Raw genomic sequence first — 23,243 nt, 5'->3', positions numbered from 1 at the left:
GAATTCCCTTGCATACAAGCAAATTTACTGGTCAGAGCAATTGAATTGTGTTAATATTTTGTGAATTATCAAATATGGGCAAGAGGACAAGAGGACAATGCACAAAAACAAATTCCCGTACACGGAAACAATATCGAACAGGAAGGTTTAGGTTAAGGTTTTATGAAATGATAAAAAACGAACAACCGTCTATTTCCATGCAATCAACTCATAAGAAAAGCTACGGATTTTCTGCAAGCACAGGATGGTTAACGGGATTTCTCCAAAGGCATGCGCTTCATAACATAAAAATCAAGGGTGCAACCATTCAATCAGTATTTTCTTATGACGTTATCACGTTAAACTATCGTCAGTAAACCGACTTTACAGACAACCTCTTTTTTATTATATATGAAGGAAAAAATGTATGGTAATATTTACCATATACCTTATAAGATATGTTGTCTATACTAATATTATAAAGAGGAAAACTTTGTTTGTTTGTAATGAATTGGCTCAAAAACTACTGGACCGATTTTAAAAATTCTTTCACCATTCGAAAGCTACATCATCCACGAGTAACATGGATTATATTTTATTTTGGAAATAGGGCTCGAGATATAGGTCAAAACGTGGACCCGGGTAACCTTCGGATGTGTATGTACAATATGGGTATCAAATGGAAGCTGTTGGTGAATGCTTTAGTCCAGTCATGCCGCTCCGTGACTAGGGTCTCGAGATAGAGACCAAAACGTGGACCCTAGAATGTGTTTGTACAATATGGATATAAAATTGAAGCTGTTGGTGAATGCTTTAGTACAGAGTATTTTTCATGCCGCTCCGTGACTGGGGTCTCGAGATATAGGTCAAAACGTGGACCCGGGTAACCTTTGGTTGTGTATGTACAATATGGGTATCAAATGGAAGCTGTTGGTGAATGCTTTAGTTCAGAGTATTTCCATCCGCTCCGTGACTAGGGTCTCGAGATAGAGACCAAAACGTGGACCCTAGAATGTGTTTGTACAATATGGATATCAAATGAAAGCTGTTGATAAGTGCTTTAATACGGGGTAATTTTCATACCTATTGATGACTAGGGTCTGGAAATATATGCCAAAACGTGGACCCCCCGTGTCTTTGAACCGAATTGAACCAAACTTACACACATTGTTAAGTAGGTATTGAAGATGATTTCCGTATAGTTTGAATACCTATTGGTAGATAGGGTCTCGAGATAAAGGTCAAAACGTGGACCCGGGTAACCTTCGGACGTGTATGTACAATATGGGTATCAAATGAAAGCTGTTGGTGAATGCTTTATGATATGTTATGTTATGTTATGTTATGTTATGTTATGTTACGTAATGTTATGTTATGTTATTTTATGTTATGTTATATTATGTTATGTTATGTTATGTTATGTTATGTTATGTTATGTTATGTTATGTTATGTTATGTTATGTTATGTTATGTTATGTTATGTTATGTTATGTTATGTTATGTTATGTTATGTTATGTTATGTTATGTTATGTTATGTTATGTTATGTTATGTTATGTTATGTTATGTTATGTTATGTTATGTTATGTTATGTTATGTTATGTTATGTTATGTTATGTTATGTTATGTTATGTTATGTTATGTTATGTTATGTTATGTTATGTTATGTTATGTTAAAGTATATTATGTTATGTTAATGTTAACTCATTCTCTATATCCATACAAAATATCTATCAAACAAATAAAATTAAAATTTTCTTCTGAAAAATGCAACCATTCAATCAGTATTTTCTTATGACGTTATCACGTTAAACTATCGTCAGTAAACCGACTTTACAGACAACCTCTTTTTTGACACGGTTTTTTCTGGAACCAATCTACCGTGTAAAAACAGAATTAGGTGTATATGGTTTAAAGAGAGACCTGTGGCTGTGGCCAAGCCGTAGCCGGTAGAAATGTTCTATTTGGTTTATGGTAGTTGTGGGTATAGTGGCAATTAATTGTTTTCGGTTCAGTAAAACGTATTTTTATTTTTAGTTTTTAATTATATTAATATTTAGTTTTAAAATTAGGATTAAATTAGATTTAAGGAAAAATGTATGTGATGCGAATTAGTACAACGCGTCTGTACTCGCCGGCGATTCGATCAAACTCTCTGTTCAATTGCGTTTTTATATTGTCCTGTTATTGTCAGGGTTGCCATCGGGTCGTCCGTTCAGTCTGGTTGCCACAGTAGTGTAGTGGTGCTGGGTATAGTTTAGAGACTCTAGTTTCGTTCTGGTGTTGAGATATCGTCTAATTGTTGACAACATATCTCTCTTTTCGCATGTGGGATGTTTTGTTATCGGTGCTGAGGCGGCTTGTTTGGCCGCATTGTCTGCCATCTCGTTCCCGTGAATTCCTATATGGCTTGGTATCCAAAGTAAGCGTAAGGAAGCCTCCTTGCCAATGAGGGTATTTCATTATTCTGCTAATGGTGGATGAATTGGATAGAGGGTTAAGAACTGTTTTGAGAACAGATTTGCTGTCGGTGCATATGAGAGTTTTACAGTCATTTGCCAAGGCCATGTTTAAAGCATGACCAACGGCAACTGCTTCTGCAGTAAAAACAGATGCACAGTCCAGCAAAGTTTGTACCCGTAGAGTGTCCCCGTTTGTGTCAACCACTGCAAAGCTGGTTGGTACGTTATCAGATTTTGAGCAATCTCTGAACCACAAAGTCCAATTGTTAGCTTCATAGTATGTCTTGCGAACCTGGAATATAGAAAGGAATGCTTCGGGTGATTCGGCTAAGGTCACAGGATACTTTCGTTATCTCCCATTGTGGGGTTTTTGCTTGGTAGTTCATCATCAGATTGGATAATTCTAGTTTGTTGGCGATTCCAAATATTTGATGCATAACAGAAGGAACTTTTTGTGGGCTTTTGGATTGGTTTATATTTGAGATGTCTTTGCCGATGATTGAGTTGGATGGGAAAAGAAATTTAGGGATGAGACTCGCTTGAATCTGATGGATTCTTTCTTCAATTGTTGGTAGGCCAGCTTCTGCTAAAAGGTTTTTATTGAAGTTGTGCGAAGTGCAAAAATACTCGTTCGCGCCGCTTGGTGATATACCGGCCTGAACATGTTTAAAGCCGAGTTTGGTGAGTTCCCGAAGAGGAACAGGCCGTAGTCGATTTTGCTTAGTATAAGGTATTAAATATTTGATAATAGGTATTAAATGTTCATCTAACGCTAGTAAAAAAGAAAACCAATGCTTGGTAGTTGTGACGAACTTGTTTTATTTTTATTCTTGTTTTTTTTGTTGGTAGATACATTGAAAAATTATTGATTGCAAGCAGTAAAAGCAGAATAAATATCGCTATTAAGTCCAAATTAATATGTTGACCGTTTTTTATTAAATATTTCTATGAAAATTAGCTGTGCTTGAAGCTTATTTCTGTGTTCAGTTTGCTTAGTAACGCAATATTTCCCATGTTTTTTTTAGTGTTTTTTGATATCGTAATATCAACTGCATTTGATTTTTTTTTACATTTTCTAATTTAAGGCAGATATTGCCAGTCGCTCTTTGAATCTGGGTAATCAGGTTGTATCTTCGTTGACTTATAGAAAGATTTTGAATAGCCGGTATAGTCCTATCAGTATTTCTTATGTAATATTTATTCAAAATCAATTTCATATTAAAGGAATTTACCTTATCAGCTTTACGTCGTCTGCTCAGTTCTTTGCCGTACTGTTGTACATTCATAATCAATTTATTACGGTCACTCAAATTGTTGGACTGTTTGCTATTCAAAGTGTTACAGGTTAGGTTTTCATCTTTGCTTGTGACGGGCTCGGAAGGCTTCGAAACATAGCGCTTTATACGAAGTGAAAGATCGATTGCAGGTGGCGGTCGACGTTTGATTTCCTTTTCGATTTCATACAATTCTTGCTGCGATTTAACGCAAAGGAAGAAGTTTTCAAATATGTAAGTATCAAATACATATCAATAATAAACAATTTTTTTAAATATGTATATTCTTTTGTTCAAAAGTATCCGGAATGTGTCAATAAAGCGGAAGTACCTTATTAATTAAGGGGGTTATATACAGTTAGAATTTACAAAAAATCTATTTTTTTATTTTCTTTTCTTAATGTACATACTATTGTATATATTTAAGAATACACGCAAGAAAATTAATATAATTCCGGTGAATATTTTCGAAGTTACATGAAAATTTGAAAAGGCGTTTCAGAGTGCTTTTCCAACTTTCAACGCGTTTTTCTCAAAGTGGTGCTTCCAAAGTCGGCGACCAACATTACTCGTAAACGACCGATTAGTCTCAAATTTTAACACGAGCTTCTTAAATATATGTTTTAGTAATTTTTCGAAGATTTTTTCTCACCGATAAATATTGTTTTTTTTTTATAAATATAAACAATTTAAGGACGAAATTTTGGTCAAACTCGATTTTTTTTTGTTTTTGAGAAACCGCCATTTTGTCAAAAAAATTTATTGTGCTTATTCCTTCGATTAATTACTAGATTTAACATTACTTTAACGAAATCTGCTTGGTTTATTAATCTCAGAGGATCCAGTTCAGAGATATAGTGGTCACCGCGAAATGTCTTTTTATAAGAAATACAAATTACAAATAAATATTTTTACTAATACTAAGTCTTCAAATACACTTTAAAGATGACATAACATGCGTACAAATTTTTAGATCAATAAATTTAAAAGTTTTCACAGAATACATTCTGGAAAATTCGCTTTTTTCAGCCTTCTTACTCTATATGACCCCTTAATATTTATTTTATTCCCTAAGACGCATTTTTCATGGCCACAAATACACATTCAGACAACTTTTTGCAATCTTCAAATATTTTTTACAGGCCATTTTAGTCTCTCTGTGAATACTTCTTTTTCGCCTCCATCAAATCAAAACGATTCCCGCAAAGTGTTAGTTTTCGTTGTGTGCTTATGCCACACGGGACTGGGATATAAGCAACAACTAAGTTTGTGGGTTGGTATTAACGTCGTGTTTGGTCTAATAGTGGGTACCGGTTGGAATTTGTGAGCCAGTACTTTATCGTGGTGAATAAACCAAAAGTTGCCGCTACCTCTTCTGACGCATATTTTTCTCTCAAATTTAGCAAATGGTGAAAAGATTTTTAGAGGTGTACTATCTAGCAGACCGTTATTCGGCGCTGAGCGAGTTTGACAGACATGCTGACGTCATTCGTTTTGTATTTCACTAAGCTAAAGCTAAATTTTGTGAAACTTAAATTGAATGACGTAGAATCCAAATCTTCTCTCAAAAACTTTTTTCACCATACCTAACGATCAAACCTGGTATCTATCATCCTTGGCTTCAGCAAGCTCGCATAACATTCCTTATTTACAATTTGATACAGAGAGTGGAATTTGCCGTGCACCACAACTACGGCAATCATAGCAAACCATGGTGAAAAGATTTTAGAGGTCTGGCCAATATCAAATCGTTAACCGGCTCTCAGCGAATTTGACAGAATCAGCTGATAGGCTGAGGAAACAGGGGATGTGTTTACCAAAAAAACTGAGATTACTTCGTTGCCATCTGACAGCGGGCAGAGATCGGCTGCTGACGTCCGCCCTGTGGCATGGCAGCTGAAGTTGCTCATTGAATTTTTTTCTTTTCACCATAACTAATGCCCGAACTTGGTAAATCGGTCACCTGGATAGAAAACATGGTTTGATAGGTTTTGGGCTTATCTCAGAGGTGCCTTTCCGATGATTGTTGGTTCGTTTCAATGTCATATTCATAGACCCATGTCACGACACTTGTGATAGTGCCTTCGTTGACATTTTTGTTCAAGCTAAAATAAATGATTTCTTTGGCCAGAAAATGCGCAATATACGTCGCAAACACTTGTTGATAAAAACTTGCACTTTCTTTATATCGCTGGCAGCCATGTTCCACGACTCACAGCCGTACAGGAGTACTGACTTTACACTGGAATTGAAAAATTTTATTTTGATGCGAGTTGACAAAAGGGAGGGTCTCCAAACTGGTTGTAGTCACCCAAAGGCCTGTCTTGCTTTCTGAAGTCTGCGATTAATATCAGCTCCAGATCCGTATTAATGCTACTCAGGTAGCAGAAGGAGTTGACAGCTTCGAGCGGCTGGTTATTTAATGCCAAACAATTGTTATTCGTTGGCTTTCACAAGAGCTTTCATTATTCACTAGACGCGAATCTGATATATTAGATTATTCTCTTTGGTTTATTTGGGAGAGAAAAATCCGAACTAAAAGATTTAACAGTCTCGAGGCGCTGAAAAAAGCCATTATCAGTGCAAGTGGGCCAAAATATTTGCAAGGGACATTCGGACAGATTGCGATTCGTTTCTGGACCGTTTCAAGGTCATAGTTAAGGCAAAAGGTGCTCATAAAAGTAAATTGATTCTTAATTTTGTATTATTCTCACATATTTTTTACTTTGAATTAAATAAAAGTAATTTTCCAAACTAAATTAATGGCTTTTTTAATTAGTTACATTTCGAGTGCCGGATCCTGTAAGCTCTCACGTATCTGCTCACACAAGAGAGTTTTTCAGCACTCAAATACTCATTAAGTCATCCGCCTTACAACTATTTTTTGGGACCTAATGATTTCTTTTTGCGCCGGAACCTCAAAAATATAATGCGAGGTTAACGTTTTTCAACAGCTGAAGCTTTAAAAACTCTGAGTGGCGAAAGTGCTTTGAAAATTGTTCAAGCGAATGCAGAAGTGTTTGGACTTCCAAGGAGAATATTTTGAAAAACAATAAAGCCAATTTCTCTATTACCTTACTGTGTTGTCCTTATTGGCCCAAAATGCAGAAAGCAGCTCTTGGATTAAATGGCATGGAATCATTCATAGTTAAACTAGCACTGAAAGACTGCCCTAAGTCGTTGACTCCGACCGTTTTCTTCTTTAAAGTTTTTGTTTTGTTTTGTTACCTACCCGATCTTTGTAGACCATGCAGCAAGCCCTCAATGTGAAATAGTAAATAATCTCCACACCAGACAACAGCGAGAAACCCAGAAATAAACTGGCGATGCCGCCAAATGATACCAATAGATCGACCCATCCGAAAAGTACCTCGCGTTTATATCGTATAATAGGCCAAGTAAGAAATTCTACTAAAACACCTGTTTCGCCGCTATTTTCGGTGCTGGAAAAAGAGGAAAGTTTTTATTTTTGAAAAAGCATAAGGTAAATGGCATTAAAATAAAAGAAATACTTCATAAAAAGCAGTAAAATTAATGTCCTTGTCGCGTAAATTACTGGCGCTTAGTGCATTTGTTAATCGCATTGGTACAGACCTTTTAATTAATTTCTCAATGTTAAAAACCGTTTTCGAACAACTCAGCTCACATTGCATGCAATCCTTTATATTTGTAATGTTAGCTTTATTTTTTCCCAAACACTGCAGATCCGACATACCACACATGGGAACATTTGCTGGAAAGAAAACGAATAAGTCCCGATTTACACATTGAAACATTTGGAAGGGAAACATTTTGTGCGTGGGAGAAGGGTGGACGGGGAAGAGAGAGGGGTGTTTGTTGCTCGTACTGGCGATTCGCTTTGTGCTTCTTATTCGTATTTACACATTGAAACATTTGGAAGGGAAACATTTTGTGCGTAGGAGAAGGGTGGACGGGGAAGAGAGAGGGGTGTTTGTTGCTCGTACTGGCGATTCGCTTTGTACTTCTTATTCGTATTTACACATTGAAACATTTGGAAGGGAAACATTTTGTGCGTGGGAGAAGGGTGGACGGGGAAGAGAGAGGGGTGTTTGTTGCTCGTACTGGCGATTCGCTTTGTGCTTCTTATTCGTATTATCAAACTTAAATAAGTAAACGTCAAAAGCAACAAATGTTGTCGAAAACAATTTTATCCGTGTGACCGCTAATTAAACACCAAAAGAGAATTTCCAGTGTCTCCCTTCCACATGTCTCTGTGTGTAAATCGGGACTAAGTTTGTCGTATAAATTCTTATATTTGATTAGAATAAAAGTTTATTTAGCGCTCATGTTGATTCATTTAATATTGTAGAAAAACGTACGTATTGGCTTATAAAACGGCGGATTGCATTTACAGAATTTGATGGCCCGTTTCATGCGGCATTCTTTCATGCAGGATGAGAAAGTGTAACCTTCGGGAAAGTACTTCAATTTGACCTCATCATAAAATATGCATTTGCGTTGGCTGTAATTTTAGATAAGTTTGATTTTAAATTATACGAATGAAATTAATTTGTGAGTTTTGATTTAGTAAGGGGTTTTTCAATATGCGAGCTCGACATTTGACAGTGTCACATTTGGCGGGAATACTTAACAACGAAGTGTCACTTTATTCAAAAATAAGTTGAAATTGTTAAAATTTATTATTAAAACGATATACATATTTTCGCTTAACGCACCGTGCGCTGCGTCCTGGTTTCGGAAAGAAAATCTTCCTCACCGATGAGATTCATTGCAGGTAAAGTACTATGCAGTGTAGTTTCGTAAATAAGCGCAATTGCTGGATCTAGAGAGGCGGAAGATTTAACAAGTTACTCGACACTGCCGTGTGCATGTTTAAGTCCATAATTCATGGAAGCTTAAATAAAATCGAGCTCCATTTATGCGCAGATGTCGTGCAAAAGGGTTCTACTAGAATGTGTCACTTCCAGCGGAGCCGCGGCGGTCCTTTGTCCGAAATTAAAATGATATCAACTCCAAATGCATATTAAAATAATTCCAAATTTCTTGCTTTCTTAATGAAAAACCCTATACATGTAACATCGTACCCTGTATTAGGCCTTTGCGCTTACCCGATCGTAAGTTGTCTGGCATCATCTGTGGTATAGGTTTGCTTCTTAGAGATCCGCGCTTCCACCCTCTGATTATCTTCCCATTCGATTTGTGCATTGAAATCGCGACCAAAATACTCTTCATTTGAAAAAATATAAACCTTCGAAGAAGAGAAATTCAGCGAACATTGAATGTTTCAATAGATAAGAAAATACAAAATTCGAGTATTTTTTAAATATAAATATATTTTGAACGTTAGACCAGAAAGGCATCGAACAAGTCAGTCCGTTAAGTGGCGATGTTTGCCAAACAAGTTAGATTTTTAGGAGTACCCATAGGACTTTTTAAAAATAATTTATTTTTATCAAAAAATGTGAAACATATGGTTCTCTATCCTTCTCATCCCAATAAATACTAAGTCCAGAGCTAAGAGAATATGTAAAGTTGTTCTTCATTCTGCCCTGAGTCAAAAAGAGCGCTTCAGTCACTCTCTCCGTGATACTTTTCGTCAACTAGAAATATCAAATGAATTCGTGTCCTTCCACACTTAGCGCAGTAAGTCTGCATTGAATATTTTCAGAACTAGAGCCCTCGTACTCATTCTGATGACATGATTTAGCTAGAAGAGCTGTGGGGTTTTATTTGCTGAACTATTTCCTTATCATCGTAAGGCTCATTCAGCTCATCTTTCTGTCGTATGCGATATACTCGTTTCAAGACCTCTTTCATGGATTTGCTGAGGAATGCTTCTTCTTTAGATCACTCCATGAGTCTCATCATTAGATGTTTTTTTTTCATTCACTCCTCTCGAGAGCATAGGGCCTCGACAAGACTCTTCTATCGTACACGATTCTGGGCTGTTGTTTTTGCGCCTTTCCATGAGATGTCGGCATCTGCTAGTTCGCGACTTCTACTCCCTTGCGGGTTCCAGTCCAGTGCCATTCTCGTGATGCTACTTTCTGCGTTTGATTTGCCTCCTCGTTCGTTAATCTCCACAGTACGTCGTTACTGATGGTGTTTGGCTACAATATTCTACAGGTGATGCGGAGGCATTTGTTGATGAAGGATTGTAGCCTCTGTGTGATGTTGTTAGAGATTTCCGTTCGTAGTTTAGTGCGCCTGGAGATTTGCGAACTCCCCCTTACTGTACGCATTCGGCCGAATGCCTTGCATGGGTGAATTTCTCCGAAAAAGTATTACCTTACTATCTATAATAACATTTTTTTTCCTCGTACAAAGTACATGGGAAAACTTTATGCGCATTGAGGTACCCCTCCAGGCATTTCCGGAATGACTGAATTGCCATTCTGAGCGATAGGCAGTTCACGCGTGACTAAAGGCTCTGGCATCCTGTGAGATTAAGTCCTCACTGGTTCTTGAGTATATCGATAAATTGATTATGTTAGGAATGTACAATTACAGTCGCATAATTTGGGTCACAAGACACAGATGTATAACTGGCAACGAAATAGCGAACGCATTGGTAAGAGAGGCTGTGACCTCGTAATTAATAGGACCCGAGCCCTTCCTTGCTGCGGGACAACCACCATCAAGGAGAAGCTTAGGAGTGAAGAGCTAAGGCTAAGGGAGGTTAGCTGGCACCAAACCATGGGGCTATGATTTATTTTCTGGGGGAGTACAACCAGAAGAGGTTTAGAAAACTCATAACCCTTCCCAAATGCTCACTGGCATTGATAAGGGCCTTGCAGACTACGCAGTCATGTGTACATGATCAGGATTTGGTCTACGGGCTCTTGTCGTTTCTGCGACCAATCTCAGGAGACTATAATGCACCTTCTCCTTGCATGCAGCGCTATAGCGTGGAGAAGGTTGAGATATCTCGAACAATTGCAGCCAGAAGAAAGGCCCATTTGCTTCCAGCTCTGTCTTGAGTTTAATAAGGCAACTTGGTCTGGAGCTCCTGTGATGAGTAGAGGGCACTTAAGAGCAACAGGTTGAGGTGCAAACGTCAAACAAATCAATCAATCAGTTATCCCTAAATGTAATTTTTCAACATACGGGTATTTTTACCTACTTAAAAAAATTGAGTGGGTGGATCTCAGCAATTAAAAACGTATACTATTAGACAGACAATATCAGTTATCCATATGTGATAAACAAAGTACTGCTAAGATTTATTTGAAATCATGAATTATATTATTTTTTGTATAATTATTAGTTCAAAATTGAAATTCAATTTAAAACTTTTGGGTATAACTTTGTTTCCGCAGTCGTACATACCATATGTTGATTGTTGTTGCTATTTGTGTGATGGTCTTTCAAAATTTAAATAAACTTTTCAGGTACTTACATTTGCTGTCCCATTTGGTAAGAAGTACAAAGCCCATTTTTTATCCGTCTCGTAAAGGTCATGCGGTGCAGCGCCACCAACACTTTGACAGCAAAGAGTAACGAAAAATATGCAATTATACGAAAAAAAACAATAAGCAAGAGCTTCAAGTATAGGTATAATATTTTACGTATTTATTGCATTTGGTAAAACCTACTCTTCTTTCTCCTCTGATATGAAACGACTGTTGAAGGCGAAGCACATCCCATGCTCGGTATAAACTGTACTGAAGTGATCACAGCAGGGTATAGGTTCATCGCGATATTTACACTCAGATAAGGTATCTTCACAATTGACTTGAACCTGTGCGGGACCAAAAGGTACTTAAATATATGTAAAGTCACAGAATAAACCTTGATACCCTACCATTTCTAAGTATAATTTTAAGAAATTTCACGCATTATTATAGATTATGAAAAACTTTATTAATATATGAATAATACACCATTGTTTCATCGGATACAGTGCGAAGGTCAATCAAGAGATGTGTATATGAGGCACGTATTGCTAGAAAAAAGCTCTTTGCCAGTGATACCAACAGGTGGCGTTAAAGTAATCCTCCTATCAGAAAATGCTATAAATTTTGCGATTAGCCCCTAATGTCAGTTCTGTTTTGACATTTGTGTAGTACACATATGCGAAATACACGTTAATACACAATGTTACGCTACACTGCTCCAGAACGCGGAATATTGCTGACTATTTATTTGACCAATAATCGGTCGGTGACTTTGGCACAACGTGAATTTCGTCGCAGATTTCCTCGCCGTCCAACGCCTACTGGTGAAACACTGCGACGTTTAGCCGCTCGCCTCGAAGAGACTGGCACAACACGAGATGCTGCCAGGCGTGGCAGACCCGTCGACATCGACCAGACGACGTGCCACGCAAATGGGTATCAGTCGACGGTCTTTACAGCCAATTTTGGTACAAGGTTTGAAGATGTTTCCGTACAAAGTCCAGACCGTGCATCAGATGTTAGTTGCTGACCGCCAATCGCGTCTAACATACGCTCAAGCCATCCTTAATCACCACCAAGAGGAAGATGATTTTTCATTAAAAATAATCATGAGTGATGAGGCCCATTTCCATCTTAGCGGGCACGTAAATAAGCAAAATTTACGCTTCTGGGGCACTGAAAATCCGCGTGTAACCCACGAAGAGCTATTACACCCGCTCAAAGTTACTGTATGGTGTGCTGTTTTCGCTGGACGAGTCATCGGACCTTTTTTCTTCGAAGACGTCGCGGGCCAAACGGTTACTGTGAATGGTGAGCGCTACAGAGCAATGATCAACGAGTTCTTTTTGCCACAACTTGATGAATTGTGATTGGAAAACATGTGGTTCCAACAGGACGGTGCAACGGCACACACTGCACGTGCCACAACCGATATGCTGAAGGATGCATTTCCCGGGCGCCTAATCTCCCGTTTTGGCGATTTGCACTGGCCAGCAAGATCGCCCGATTTGACCGCTCCAGACTTCTTTTTGTGGGGTTTTGTGAAGTCGCGGGTTTATGTCAACAAGCCTCAGACTCTTGCAGCTCTTAAAGACAATATCCGTCAAGAATGTGAGGATCTATCGCCGGAAGTTTTGGCCAAAGTGATGGAAAATGCCATAAAAAGGGCTCAAATGGCAATCAACTGTGGCGGTGGCCATTCACATGACATCATATTCTCGACTTGATGTAAAAAAATTAAAAGACCAAATAAAAATAATCGACAAAAAAAATCAAATTTTTTCATTTTTTTTTTAATTACAGCCAAAAAACATCGCTAGGTTACTTTTGCGCCACCTTGCAGATACAGTGAAGGCTCGAATTGGTCAGAACTTATAAACTCACAGAATTTGGCAAAGTCATTTTCTGCGACGAATCGAAATATATTATTTTCTTATATGATAGGCGACTTAAAGTGTGGAGGAAGCGAAATGAAGAATTCAATCTAAAAATACAATTAAAACGGTTAAACATAGAGGTGGAGGCGTCGTGGTTTGGGGTTGCATGTCAACATCAGTTGATGGCAATCTTGTTTTCATTGAGGAAATAATGACAAAAGAAGTATATTTAAAAAGCTTTCAAGAAAACTTGTCTCAAAACGCTGTAGAAATGGGATTGTCTATTGGATTTTATTTCCAGCAGGACAACGAACCCAAGCACAACGCACACATGGCGAAGATGTGACTAATACTACATAAAAAAAACGATTAAGAAAACCCTACATAATTTCCACAAATCAACTTAAAAGCTTGTAAATTCAGTTTATACAAAAAACTTGATTCACTCAATGCCTGACCGACTATTTGATTAGTTCGATAAGTTATTCGATTACGAGGGTATCCTACTAGATATTACATGTAATTTTTCTAAAATTGCTATTAAACTTATCCATACATAAATATTTTATTGCAAGAGTATCAACACTTTTGCTGTGCGAGTTTTCAGATTTTCTACATATATGTTTTTCCTTCTTGTTTGAAAATGAGATAGTCTATATTTTATATTATTATATTGGCGTCAGTCTTGACAAAACGCTTACGTGGAATTCCCATATTGAGAGAGTTACTTCAAAAGCCACAAGGGCATTCTTTGCCTGTACAAGACTTTTTGGTAAGACATGGGGACTAAACCCTAGAATGACCTTCTGGACATTCACCACAGCTGTGAAACCCATAGTCACTTATGCATCCTTAGCATGGTGGCCCAAGGTCAAGCAAAGAAAGGCAGCAAACGAATTAAGCAAACTGCATCGCCTGGTATGTGTTGGTATTACAGGGACTATGAAAACATGTCCCACGGATGCAGTGGGTGTGCTTCTGAACATACCACCGCTTCCAATTCTAATTGAAAGGGAAGCTCGCTCGAGTGCCTTAAGATTAAAAGGTATATCTGAACTTAAAAGTGGGGATATGAAAGGACATTTAAATATCTTAGAAGACTTCCTACATAGTCCCATTCTTCATAGGGATGATATACTATCACCCAAACCAATACTCTTCAGGAACTTCCAAGTTATAATCAATGAACGAACAGACTGGAGAACTAACTCTATCACTTTCAAACCTGGCTCCCAGCTATGGTTTACTGACGGGTAAAAATTGGAAAATGGTAGAACAGGCGCAGGAATCAATGGGCCCAAATTCAAAAATTCGATTCCGATGGGATCCTACCGAACAATATTCCAGGCAGAAATACATGCCATTGAAATATGTGTGAGAGAATGCCTTAAAAAGAGAATGAGAGGTACTCACATCTACATACTTTCAGATAGTCAAGCGGCTCTAAAAGCCCTTCTATCAACAACTATCACCTCTAAATTGGTAAACAATTGCCTAAACCTTCTAAACACGTTAGGAAACCTCAACATAGTAACACTATGCTGGATTCCGGGACATGAAGGACATGAGGGAAATGAAATGGCTGACGACCTTGCAAAACAAGGAGCAAATATGCAACTTACTGGTCCTGAGTCTTTCTGTGGACTGACAAAAGGCCACATTAATGAATTCCTTAGGAAATGGGAAGAAAGAAAACTTGCCGCACACTGGCTAAACTGTGCCGGTCAGCGTCAAGCCAAACTATTCCTAAGTCCCAACAAAGGAATATCTGACAAACTTCTCTCGCTAAACAGAGTAGATCTGCGTCTTTTAACCGGATACCTTACAGGTCACTGCAACCTGAGGTACCATCTAAATAATATTGGTCTATCCGAGACCAATGTCTGCCGCTTTTGCGAAATGGACATAGAAAGCTCAGAACATGTGCTTTGTGAATGTCCTGCGTTGGGCAGACAAAGACTACACCACCTTGGTGGTATCGTGTATCTCCATGCAATCTTTGGAACAACAAACCCAAAACTGTGCTAAAATTTCTAAAAAGCCTAAAACTCTAGGGTTACAAAATAGGCCTTTCACAATAGATCAGCTATGGTCGCAGTGCGTAATGGTCTTCTAATAATAATAATAATATTATTATTATATTTTACACAATAATAATTGGATTTATTTATTTTTTAATAAAATATTAAAATACTCAAAAACTTTCGTGATATTTTTTACAAAACATCTTCGAAGTTCTAGGGTATCAAGACTTCTGCTGTACACTGTATATCCATAATCCTAAAAGCTTAGTTGTAGTAGTTTTTAAATTAAATTTCCTTATTGAAATTTAGTACTCCCCATGAATAGAGTTGGTATACTGCAATGAAAGCCATACGACCGCGACGGTAGCTGCTACTAGTAACTATTAGTGAATATTAATCTCCGAAATAGGGTCTGTGTCAGAAAAACGGAGGCGCGGTTATTTATGAAGCATAAAAGATATATATTTAAACATTTTTTATATGAAATTAAGTACTAAACTATGAGTTGCAATTACTCAATAAGCCGTGTAGTCTCTATCGTTGTCGAATATAGCCTGGCATCTTCTTCATGCTTTGAACCAGCTTTTCGGCGTAGCTCGTCGACAAACAGGGCCAGATTTTGTGAACTTAACGCACGAGTTGCTTTAAATCGTGGAATGGCTTCCTGGCAAGATGCGTTTTCATAATTTCACACACATTTTCAATGGGGTTGACGTCTGAGGACTGAGAAGGCCAGTCCATTACTGTGAGCCCATTTTCTTGTTTTGTTGTTTTTCAATGTGTGTGATGTGGGACGGTAGGATGTGTTCGTCTCCTTCAGTCGTCGTCCGATGGTGTTGATACTCACATCTATTCCCTTTTTAGCAAGAATTGTGCGTGCTTGGCGTAGTCACAAGGAAGGGTCCCGCTTAAAAAGTTGGACGATTACTTTATCTTGCTTTTTTGTCGTCACTCGCTTCAAGCCACGCTCAGAAAAGTCATCAACATTTCTGTACACCTTATACCGCTGATTCCACATCATTACAAACTTTTTTCTTTTGATTTTTTAATCACTTTTGCAGCCGCGTCGTAAGTTCGGTTCTTTCGAATGCGTGCATAAAAATACCGCCTCGAAACGCTTCGCCTATTTCTCACTCATTTTTGTTTGGTTGCGTTTACGGGAAACTTTCGAACGACACTAACCTGAGTTAGCACTGGCGTCGTAGCCCTTAAGTAGGACTATTACGCAGCAAAAAGCAGAACGAAATATATATTGAAGTTACGAGAAAAAACTGGTTCGTCAGACTGTAACTACTAAATGCTGTTGTGATTGCGGTATCAAAATATGTAAACTATTAATATTTTTGCTAAAACCTGTTAGACAGCTTTAGTAAAAAAATTTGTATTTTGTCATTATTGCAAGTCCTGAGGGTTCATTTTATATTATAAATTCCCTTTTATTTCAAAATGTAGGGTCTATATGACATTTTAGCACTGCTAGCCTGCCTGAGGCGACCTATACTCGAAAAACTTTTTCTACCATTTTATGACCAATTAAGAGTCAAGTTTTATCGATCAGTGTTATCAGATAAGCTTAATCTATATACACATAATTCAATTTCTGATTTTTAATATAAAATCTATTATTTTTTTTAATATAAATAGTTCAATTCAATTTTATGATATCTATGTACCTTGAATGCCGCTTCTCTCAAATTCATTTCCTCCAACACTTTTGTTGGTATCGATAGGGATAGAGCGTACGCCTCATTGACATTTTCGAAATTTAAGGATGTTAAAACTTCAAGAAAAGGTGCAATCATTGTGGCTGTGGGATGGTCATAATTTCTGCCAATAAAATAACACAATTGATATTATTAGTAATTTAAGCAGGGTTTACATGTGAACTGCTACTCACGACAATGTTTTGTACGCCCAGTCGTAAGCTTTTTCATGATCGAAGGGAACTTCCGGACAAATGACGGTGGTGGGAAAAACAACATTTTGATTATGGAAATCGGTGTCCAACCCTAAGCGTAAAACAATAAGAGAGTATGTAGAGGCAAATATATAGTAACTACATTAGGGTGGCTCATATTTTTTTGAGAATTTTTTTTATATACAATACATATATAAATTATATATTTTCAATTAGCATAATAATATTGGGTATAATATCAAATCTGCGTACAATATCAAAGCATAGCTACCCAGTCAAGCCAGTTATTGTCGAGTACAAAATATTTAATGTTTACATTAACCCGTCGCCTGCTGCCCGTCATTTTATCACCCCGACATATTGGGTATGAGAATAAGTTTCCGCCCTCGTAAAAGAGGTGTCGCTGCTGATACAATTTTTGTGTTCGCTCTAGCAATATACTGGTGATTTTAGTGTGTATATGTGAGGTCTCGGTCGCAGTAGTTGACATTCGATTGAAGCGTCAAGATTATTTTTTATTTGACGTCAAAAATGACTACGTTCGTCCAAAAAAAAAACGGCATTTGCGGGAAATCATTCTTCATTATTACCTTTAAAAAAAGTGTAGCTGAAAAATGTCGTATATTGATCAATATTTACAGTAATCAAGCTCCATCAAATACAACTTGGAAAGAGTGGTTTCGACGCTTCCAAAGCGGCAATTTCGACGTGAGTGATAAAGCTCCCAAAGGGACACCGAAAAAGTTAGAAGATACTTAACTACGACAACTATTGGATGAAGACGCATGTCGAACACTTGATGATATGTCTAAAGAGTTGGATGTTAACAGATAAACCGTCGGTAAACATTTACACGCGATGGGAGTGGTCCAGAAAGCAGGTAACTGGGTGCCACATCAGTTGAAGGAGGGAGACGTGTGAGATGCTTATTGAACGGCAGAAAAGAATTATGTGATATTCCCAAGCGCCAAAAATGTTGCAGCCTGCCAGGTGAACCAGGTCCATCGACAGCGAAAACAAATAAGCATGCTTCAAAGCTATGTTGTGCATCTGGATAAGAAGGGTGTCATCTATTATGAACTCCTTAAACCATCTGCATCGACTGCAGCTAATGCGTGTGAATCGAGCCCTCAAAGAAAAGCGGCCAGAATGGGACGGTAGACATGACAAACTGATTTTGCTGTATGATAACGCTAGGCCACTCGTTGCTACATCGGTGCAGAACATTTAAAGGGACTGAATTGGGAAATCTTGCGCCACTCGCCGTATTCCCCATCGTTCCGTTCAATGCAGTCAGTTCTTATTGAAGAGTGGTTCACTTCTTACGAGAGCATCGTAAACTGGCTCAATGAATGGAACAAGTCAAAAGAACTCGAATTTTTCGTCAGAGGAATCCGTATGCTGCCTGAAAGGTGAAGTAAAGTTGTAGCTTCCCATGGTACTTACTTCACATAATATTATCTATTATTTAATTGTTTAAATAATTCGTAACTTTGGCTAAGAAAAGACGGAAACTTATTCCCATGCCCAACACATAGGTTGTCGAGATTGATAAGAGGTAGTTATATGGGTCTAGGAAGCAGAAATACAAAGCAAATTGACATGGTAAATATCCTAAATGATCTTTGTTTCTTTCTCGCTTCAAGACACACTGCCTCCGCGCGACGTCCCTTGTGTATGCTACGTAAATCCGTTTGTAGCGAATTAATGTCTGCAGCGAGTCCCCAAGCTTTGTAAAAAGAATTATTCCAATGAAGGATCCAAATAAGTCTCGTATAAGGACTCCCTCGTTTGATGACGACATCCGCTTTCGCTATAAGGACGTCGATTTGAGAATATACACTTGGAGCGTCAGAACTCTCTAAAAACCGGGTGCCACTATTGAGCTGGTTGATGCTCTCAACTAATATATACATATAGGACACCGTTGCAGCTCGTCGGATTGATAAAGAGGATAACGTGTTGCCGAACGAGATAGTTTGCAACAAAAAATCTTCGCATACTCATTTCGATCAATAAATATTCCGTATTCGTTTCCTCGGACAACTTTACCTATATTAACTTTTTTTATTATAATCTGGTAGGGTAAAATCTGCACCGAAGCTTGCTCCTCTGTCTTTACTGACGGTTCCAAGATGGAATCGGGAGTCGGAGCGGGGGTTTTCTCTAGATCAGCCATTTTATCTATCTACTTTAAACTGCCGAATATTGCTTCTGTTTTTTAAGCAGAAGTCTTTACAATCCTGCAGGCATGCAAAAATGCTTAGGAAACGCGGGTGCGAGGGGATATTAACATTTTCTCCGATAGTCAAGCCGCGATCAGGGCTCTGACGACGCCATGATGCAGAACGAAACTAGTAAACTCCTGTAAAAAGGAGATCAAATCTCTTGTGTGTGCAGGTAACATTTCTCTGATCTGGGTTCCACGACGTAGGAACATAGAGGGAAACGAAATTGCTGATGAGCTTGCCACGAAGGGGACTGAATTGCCCTTAGAGACCTCCTACCCGGTCATAGGCATTCCCCTGACAGTTGTTAAAGAGGAACTGCACAAATTAATTCTCAGGAAAGCGCAGAAGAGATGGAGCTCAATTTCTTCATGTGCTATTTCGAAAACCCTTTGACCCCAATACGATATACCAAGGACTCAGAAAGTCCTTTGGACTCATCGCCATTCAATCTCCAAACTCGTAGCTGTGTTTACCGTTCACTGGACGATCGGCATACACGCAGAAAAGCTAGGGTTACCATTTCACTCTCATTGCAGAAGTTGTGGGGACCTTTCAGAGAAAGAGACTGTAGAGCATTTTCTCTGTAAATGTCCGGGTTTGGCAGCTAGAGGACTAAGGTCAGCGAGACGACATTGGGGCATTGCGCCAACCTAAATCCCATCCAAATCTCCTCCATTATATCAACAGCTCTGGCTGGGTGTATATATCTGTCTGTTGGATACCTCTAGTGGTATGAAAACGGCTCGTTAGTGCTACTTGAGGAGTGCCAGACTGGCACTTCAACCATTTCAACCTATGGCATTTATTTTTTGAATATGATATCCAGCATATGTCCGCCACGGCTACGAGTTCCATGGTCCATTCGATCAGTGCAATTTTTTATTACTTTTTCCAATAAATCTGGACGTATGGCGTCAAAGCTTGGCTGAATATAGCAGTAAATCGATTGCTGAGCACGATTAGCTAATCAGTTTTTGCAAATAAAAATTCAGTTAGCATGGTTCATAGGGCTCGCCATTCAGCATAACGGTAGCTCCTTACTCATTTCGAAAGTAATCAGGGTCGATGAAGAACTTTGCGAACAGATTTTTTCTTTCAAAGTAAATTTCCACAATTTGGAAGCGTTGTTCTGGCGTTAAACGATTCATGATGACTTGCTAAACTTTATTATTATTATTAATATTATTTCGTATAGTTCCAGGGAGGAGCAAAGAGCCACAACAAATTCCTTCTATTCAGATCTGTTCTGCGCTAGTCTCTTAGCTTCATCACAGGTTAAATTCTAGGAAAGCCACCTGGAGACGGTGTTCGGATTTGGAAACAAGCACCGATGACTTTCCTGGTCTACGGCTGGCTTGGGAATTTCTCGCAATAGCGGCTCTTGTTAAGTTATCATATTCTCTACGCAGGACGTGACGAATCCAGCCTAATTTTCTTTTGCAAATCTCAAGGAGTCTTGGGGCTTTGCTGTGTTCTTCTCCAGAAAACAGCATACGAGATTGTGTTTTGTCCGAAAATTTTCAGGATTTTGCTAAGGTTTAGTGAAAACTTGCAGTGCGTTTATATCGGCCGCTGTTGCATTCCACGCTTCACAGGCATAAAGTAAAGATGATTTGACATTAGGATCAAAGATCTTCAACTATGCTCGTTGCGAAAAGTGTTATGCTTTCCAGACTGGAGCTAAATATTGCTAGAGCTTTCCTGATGCGGTTTTTGATGTCTTTGCTCGAGCCACCTGACACCCAGATGACACCATCCAGACAGCAAAAAGATTATACTTTCTCCAACTGGTTCCCAGTTGGATCGATCAGAAACAGATGCGTATTTTACGTGCTTGTATGCATTACTTTCGTTTCAGAGGTGTTGAAAACCAGCCCAGCTTTAGCGGCGACTTCCTATACCAATTGAAGTTGCATTGCCAAACCTTGCTGAACAGAATTGTCGGTCATTCTCAGCAGTCAAACCATAGTTATCGATATCGACAGCTAAAAGACATCCGATAATATATTTTTCAGTGTATTTTTAGCAAATAATTCTAAGCTAACTTTGAAAACTCGTGAAAAATGGTTCCCACGTCAGTCGGACACACGCTACTGGTACGACCCGGATTCATATCCGGCCAAGGATTGTCACTCCAGCGGCATTCCCCCTACACATATGGAGAATTTTTTTGCTGCAACAACAAGTCCACTCCAAAAAATATAATGTTGTCAGTTTTTCCGCAAAAATAAGCCACCCTAAATTCACACATAGGTACATATGTACAAACTTATATTGATATAGGCACTCACCAGTAATGGTGGGATTAGTCTGAAACTTTTCCCACAAACTCATAATAATCACCAAAGCCGTCACAGCCCCAATCGTTGTAAAGCAAAACCACATAAATCTATAAGAAAAACGATTTATGTTTCCCTTTTCGTACACTTACACGCCATTAATCTCTCTTTTAGATCTGATATACATTCACCTACTTTTCACCCACCGGACGTCCCGATTCGGCTATGTAACGCACTCCATGTAAGGTGGAATTTTGAAAAAACTCTTTGGTTTGTAAAATTAAGCTACGTCGAAATAATGTCAACGTTTCGGTCAACTTTCTCGTCCATTCCTTCATGTTCGTTTTCGACATTTTCGTCCTAGAATTCCCAATACCAACAACACTCGCATAATTCACTTATTTAGGTGCACTTGTATGTCGCTTTGAAAGAAACTGCATAGGAGCTAAGAATAATTGCCAAAATTTTCACATAAACTCAATCGAAATCGGTCACTCCAGCGGCTCCTGCTGGTACGTTTGTCTAGCTCGTCAAATGTATCCGCAACCAACACAGGTAGTAGTGCCCTATTTTACCTACAAATCACAACTGACCATATCACTGGTCGTGACTAATTGCGTATGCAGTGACAATCGTTACGACATATACTGATTTGGAGTGATGGCAAGAAGGCGACTATTGCAGTTGTCCATCTGGCGAATGAGTTGAGTGAAGTCATTAAAGGACAATGGAGATAAAAGCAAATCAATGTTGACCGTTCAAGCAACACGCACGAAATGCCATTTGACAATGGCCGCTTGGGCTTTATCTTGATTTTTTGGGGGTGGTGAACATTTATTGCTGAACTTTTTATCTATGTCATATTTTTATGACCAGCACATACTCGTACATATGTAAACGTGCATACATGCATACTGTGCATATTCTGTAACTCTTTTGTTTTAAGCCAATTTTGGTCGTACATAACTATGCCCATGTGTACAGTCCTTGATTTGGCAACTCCGACGAGCGTATGCAAACATTATTTAAGTGGAAGTCAGGATAGTTTATTTAGGTTTAACAAAATTTAGATATATCGCAGTAAGCTCTTGATGAGTTGATGGTTGATTCTGAATGCCAGCTTCAGTTTCTGAAATCTTTCCTTTCTGGAGCTTTGGTATGTGCCTTCCTATGGTTACTAAAGGGAGAGAAAAAATGATATATGGTGATTTAAAAGTAATACGAATTCTCGAGAGCATATGCCAAATTTTTTTTGTTTATATTTACAGGGCCCAAGTCGCGAAAGGAAAAACCGAACTTCGGTAATACTCCGGATGCCCGTCTACAAATCAGTTAGGGATTCCAATTTATGCCTAAGTGAGACACTGCCACAGATTTTCGTGACCACTACCAAATTTGGTATTGTTCTGGCATGCCAATCTTTGCCTTGCCTATCGTGGGCCTGGTAAGGTAATAGTGAGGCGTGCCTCAGTCAGGCCTGCGTAATTCGCGCCTAACTGATTTTTCGGCATGCCTCACTGAAATTCTAGTCGGGGTAAGCGTTATGTTCATATTGACTCATAATTCAATAATAAAAGGCTCTGCATTGAAGCAGCTTTTTCGCTTCCACAGAAATAATCGGCTACTTAATTGATCAGCAATGTGAGGTTTCAGTTATTATAGTAGTAAAATGTAATAGGCTATGCGGGAAATGGTAATTGCTTTACAAATGGAAATTTTTGCCATCCTGAAAGTAGCCGAATGGATAATTGAGAAAGGAAGGAGCGGGAAACATATTGGAGTTTTCAGTGACAGTCAGGTTGCACTGAAGGCCCTGAAGAA

The 23,243-nt window shown here is 38.5% G+C and overlaps 1 protein-coding gene across 1 annotated transcript; it reads right to left on the bottom strand.

Annotated features, from left to right (window-relative positions):
• Positions 1–3,253: 3,253 nt before the first annotated feature.
• LOC129238473 (sodium channel protein Nach) lies at positions 3,254–21,982 on the bottom strand. The gene is made up of 12 exons (XM_054873500.1): positions 21,618–21,982; positions 21,435–21,532; positions 16,892–17,003; positions 16,668–16,821; positions 11,292–11,437; positions 11,096–11,177; positions 8,805–8,944; positions 8,055–8,197; positions 7,309–7,447; positions 6,947–7,157; positions 3,673–3,912; positions 3,254–3,613 (listed from the first exon to the last, which is right to left on the bottom strand). The coding sequence occupies exons 1-12, from the start codon at positions 21,773–21,775 to the stop codon at positions 3,521–3,523; spliced, it is 1,716 nt and encodes a 571-aa protein (XP_054729475.1). The 5' UTR covers positions 21,776–21,982; the 3' UTR covers positions 3,254–3,520.
• Between the last annotated feature and the right edge of the window lie 1,261 nt (positions 21,983–23,243).

This window comes from Anastrepha obliqua, chromosome 2, assembly GCF_027943255.1.
Source record: "Anastrepha obliqua isolate idAnaObli1 chromosome 2, idAnaObli1_1.0, whole genome shotgun sequence".
Lineage (NCBI taxonomy): Eukaryota > Metazoa > Arthropoda > Insecta > Diptera > Tephritidae > Anastrepha > Anastrepha obliqua.
The sequence above is the reverse complement of the archived record's forward strand: the minus strand, read 5'-3'. Positions and strand labels throughout refer to the sequence as shown.

Coding starts and splice junctions, on each gene's coding strand:
- LOC129238473 (XM_054873500.1), bottom strand. CDS start 21,775: ATGTCGAAAACGAACATGAAGGAATGGACGAGAAAGTTGACCGAAACG. Junction 16,822..16,891: donor TGGGCGTACAAAACATTGTC/GTGAGTAGCAGT, acceptor TTTTATTGGCAG/AAATTATGACCATCCCACAG. Junction 3,913..6,946: donor GCATGGTCTACAAAGATCGG/GTAGGTAACAAA, acceptor GTTAAATCGCAG/CAAGAATTGTATGAAATCGA.